Source organism: Saprolegnia parasitica (genome assembly GCF_000151545.1).
Source record: "Saprolegnia parasitica CBS 223.65 unplaced genomic scaffold supercont2.531, whole genome shotgun sequence".
In the NCBI taxonomy this organism is placed as follows: Eukaryota; Oomycota; class Saprolegniomycetes; order Saprolegniales; family Saprolegniaceae; genus Saprolegnia; species Saprolegnia parasitica.
The window spans coordinates 1-3,647 of record NW_012156925.1 but is presented as its reverse complement, the minus strand read 5'-3'; the positions used below and the strand labels follow the sequence as shown (position 1 = coordinate 3,647).

Below are 3,647 nucleotides of genomic sequence, written 5' to 3'. Positions count from 1 at the left end.
GCCCGACGATCCTCGCCCAGCTCGACCACCGCGAAAAGGTTGTCTCATCCTCTTCCGCAATTGGTTTAAGAATGGCGCAGCCATCGTCCTGACATCCGTCTCCGCATATGTAGGCAGGCTACGATCGCGATGAAGTCGACGTGCACTGCACGGACGGCGTGGTGCGCTCGGCGCTGGTCTTTATTGCGACGCCCGACAACTCGGACTTTCTCGGGCCTGCACCGCTGGATATCATGGCCCACGAGGTAGTAGACCATCGACGATGGTACCTCAACCTCGGTCTACTAGATCCGTACGCGCGTCGGGCCCAGCGGCCCGAACTTGGAGTATTTTGAAAAGCTCTGCCAATGGTACGAATTAAAACGGCAGTGGACCCTGTAGTAACACGCCGTAGCATGCGCGACATCCACGTCGAGGACCCGCACTTGCTCGACCTCGAAGCCGCCATCGCGCAGCAAGCTAAAGCGACGTAATAGCACGGAATCGAAATGGTAATATCTCGCTGCATTAGCCCCCGGACGACCACAGCAGAGTAAAACAAGCCCCGCGCCGCCGCCACGGCCCGGTGAGCGCATGAAGAAGAAGGAGATTGCTAGTCTCTACGTATGCAACTCTTTGCAACAACGAAGATAACGCGAAACACGTTCATATATATATATTAGACAATCTTGTGGCGGGGGCTCCCCGGGCGGTCCAGCGCCCGCGGGTACTCGACTGTCACTGTTGCATGAACGGCGTCCACAGTCAAGACGGACTCTTCGTGCAAGCCATCAAAGAGGCCAGGAATGAGCCCGCGGTGGTGGCGCTGGCGCAGCTGAACCTTGACCGAGTAAAAGTGGCGCTACGCAGCCACGTCGCAGCATTGTCTTTTATACGGTCTACCTTGGAGAGGACGTCTCGGGTCCACAGTTGAAGACGACGCAGCGCCAGCTCTCGCTCAATGCCACTCGCCTGGTCTCTGACGTCTTGAAGGGCGTTCGATGCGCGCTGCAGGACCGTTTCGAGCTGCGCCAATTGCCGCTCGAAAGTCGCCAGCCGAGCGCGGTGAAACGGGGGCTGGAGCGAGCTCAGGAGGCACCACGTCGCATCGAGGCTGGCGCGCACATCGTCGTCGAGCGGCTTCAGAAACGCTATCGCAGCGTCGCACCAGGACAAAGGGACCACGCGCGCCGCGAGCCAGAGACCCACGTCCGCAATCTCACATTGCAGAATGTAAGCCGAGAGACACAGACTCTGGAAGTGATCTGCGGCGGTGAGGCGGTCGAGGGCGGCGGCCGGCGCATCAATCGGTGTCCGCACATGCTGGCAGGAAGCGATGCGAGAGAACGACGGCCGCCGCGGCTCGACCCGCACCGACGACCGACGCCGGCGGGTCGGAAGCGATGCCGAGCTGTCGACTGAGTGTAGGTCCGCGTCCGAGTCGCTTAGGTCCGAGTCGCTCGAGTCATCGCTCAGTTTGCTGCGGCTCGATGTGTGCAGAGCGCTCATGGTAGCGGTATCAAACCACTTTGCACTTTCTACTACAAAACGTCAAGGTGGTTACGCACTACACAAATGGTTTTGAAAATTTAGGCCAGAATCTGCTTGACGAGCGTCGCCTGGTCCGCCGACGGACGCGGGATCTTGCCGTTGGTGCCACCGAGGTAGTTGCACCACACCAGCGAGTCGTCCTTGCCAATGTTTGGGTTGTAGTACGTCGAGTAGCCGCACGCTACTTGGTTGACACCCGGGTCCATCGAGTTGGAGAAATGACCCGTCGTCATCCAGTTGCCGTCCTTGCTCTGGTTGCTGTCGTAGTCCCAGAGCTTTTCCTCGCTCGAGTACCAGTTCCAGGCCGGGCCAGCCGTGTGCATGCAGTCGTTGTTGCAGATGACAAAGCCGGCGAGGTTCTGGTTGCCAGGCGGACCGCCGTGGCCGCCGCCGTTCTTTTGCGGGTTGGAGTCGGCCCATGCTTGCATCTTGGCGGCGAGTTCGTCGTTCCAGGTGACGGGGCCAAGGCCATGGGCGGCGCGGAGGACGGTGGTTTGATGGATGATCTGGGCCTTGAGGTCACCGTTTGAGGGACCCGGCTGAGGAGCAGGGGACGGCGATGGAGATGGCTGGGGTTGAGGACTGGGTTTCGGGCTGGGCTGCGGCTGCGGCTGGGGACTGGGCTGCGGCTGGGAGCTCGGCTGGGGCTGAGGACTGGGTTTTGGCTGGGGGCTTGGCTGAGGCTGGGGGCCGGGTTGAGGCTGGGGGCTGGGTTGAGGCTGAGGACTCGGGCTAGGCTGGTAACTCGGCTGCGAGCTAGGGTGAGGCTGTGAGCTTGGCTGGGCGGTGGGTTTCGGTTGGGATGACGGTGTCGAGCTCGGCGACGGCGCAGATGACGAGGGCTGGGGACTTGGAGCGGAACTAGGCTTGCTGCTCGGTTGCTGGCCAGGGGCAGTCGTTGGTTCTCCGTTTGATCCGGGCTGATTTGTAGTCGTTGTGGGACTCGGCGTGGCCCTGCCATCGACTGGCACTGTTGTGAAAGGCACGGATGTTGGAGTTGTCGACGTCATGTCGCCGCTCGTGCCGTTGCCTGTCGTCGACCATGGGCCATCGGTTGTCGGAGCCGACGTCGCCATACTTTCCGAGTTGCCGCCGTTGCCGCTCACAGCGCCGTTGCTGTTAGGTGCCTTTGTCGGTGTATTGGCAGAGCTCTGGCTACTGCTCGAGTCGCTGCCACCGGCGAGCACGACGACGGCAACGGCGAGACCGACGACCATGACGCCGGCGCCGAGGATCGCAAAGATGCGCTTGCGCTTGCGGCGCTCAAACTCATCGATGAACGCGTTCGTATCCTTCGCGTCGCTCTCCTCGAGGATGACCATGTCGGTCGTCCGCGGCTCGTTGTAGCTGAAGCGCGACGTCTGCATCGTCGTGCAATCGAAAGTGAGCCACGTCAAGTGGTGCCACGACGTCGTTGTCGAAGTTCGAAGCCAACCGGCTTGACACGCATCCATACAAACCTGTCAATGGCATCCGAACTTCGAAGCGATGTAATACGTGGCAGCCGGATATGCCGACACTTCGCACGACGCGCCTTTTGCAGTTGGCACAACCGAAGCACGCGACGACCGACCAAAGCACCTTGCGAGCGTCGTCGGCGTGCCGCAAGCCACAACCCCTTGCAACCTCGTAACCTCCGAACGGTTTGTGCTGTGGCGGATGCGGGTTATGGTCATGGGCGATGCACCGGTGGATCATGGTCCTTTCGTGGCGGCAGAGGTGACGCGCCTACTGTTCTTGCATTGATCTTTACCCGAGACCGCATGGAGGCGAGCAACAGCCCACGTCATGTGCTAGATGAGTGTGTAGTGTAGGTCGGTCACCGTATCATGGATTGTCTCGGACGTGCATCGAAACTACGATTCGGATCTGCCGACATACTTTTGCATGGGTTCTCGGAAGGGTACCCTTGATGCCCGTCAAGACTCGAATGCGAGAAATAGCCACACCGCTGCACGACGATACCAGATGCGTTGCGAGAGATGATCAGCAGACAATTGATATTAAATACGACACTCACAGAGCGACACTAGGCCAGAATTTGCTTGACGAGCGTCGCCTGGTCCGCCGACGGACGCGGGATCTTGCCGCTGGTGCCAACCGAGGTAGTTGCACCA

The 3,647-nt window shown here is 60.2% G+C and overlaps 3 protein-coding genes across 3 annotated transcripts in view; 1 reads left to right on the top strand and 2 right to left on the bottom strand.

The window, feature by feature from the left end:
* The window catches only part of SPRG_21866 (hypothetical protein), a gene marked incomplete at both ends in the record, with an annotated part of 2,538 nt that extends 2,065 nt beyond the window's left edge, over positions 1-473 (top strand). Inside the window, 3 exons of the mRNA XM_012356636.1 lie at positions 114-245; positions 289-350; positions 395-473. Of these exons, the coding sequence (XP_012212026.1) occupies positions 114-245; positions 289-350; positions 395-473 (273 nt within the window). The remainder of the gene's footprint in view (positions 1-113; positions 246-288; positions 351-394) is intronic.
* A 185-nt stretch (positions 474-658) lies between these two features.
* SPRG_17063 (hypothetical protein) lies at positions 659-1,507 on the bottom strand (the record flags this gene model as incomplete). Its single annotated transcript, XM_012356635.1, has 2 exons — positions 883-1,507; positions 659-841 (listed from the first exon to the last, which is right to left on the bottom strand). The coding sequence occupies exons 1-2, from the start codon at positions 1,486-1,488 to the stop codon at positions 659-661; spliced, it is 789 nt and encodes a 262-aa protein (XP_012212025.1). The 5' UTR covers positions 1,489-1,507.
* Positions 1,508-1,568: 61 nt separating this feature from the next.
* On the bottom strand, positions 1,569-2,069 carry SPRG_21865 (hypothetical protein; the record flags this gene model as incomplete). The annotated part of the gene is made up of 1 exon (XM_012356634.1): positions 1,569-2,069. A coding segment is annotated over one exon (501 nt), but the record flags the coding sequence as incomplete, so codon positions are not given.
* Positions 2,070-3,647: the final 1,578 nt, after the last annotated feature.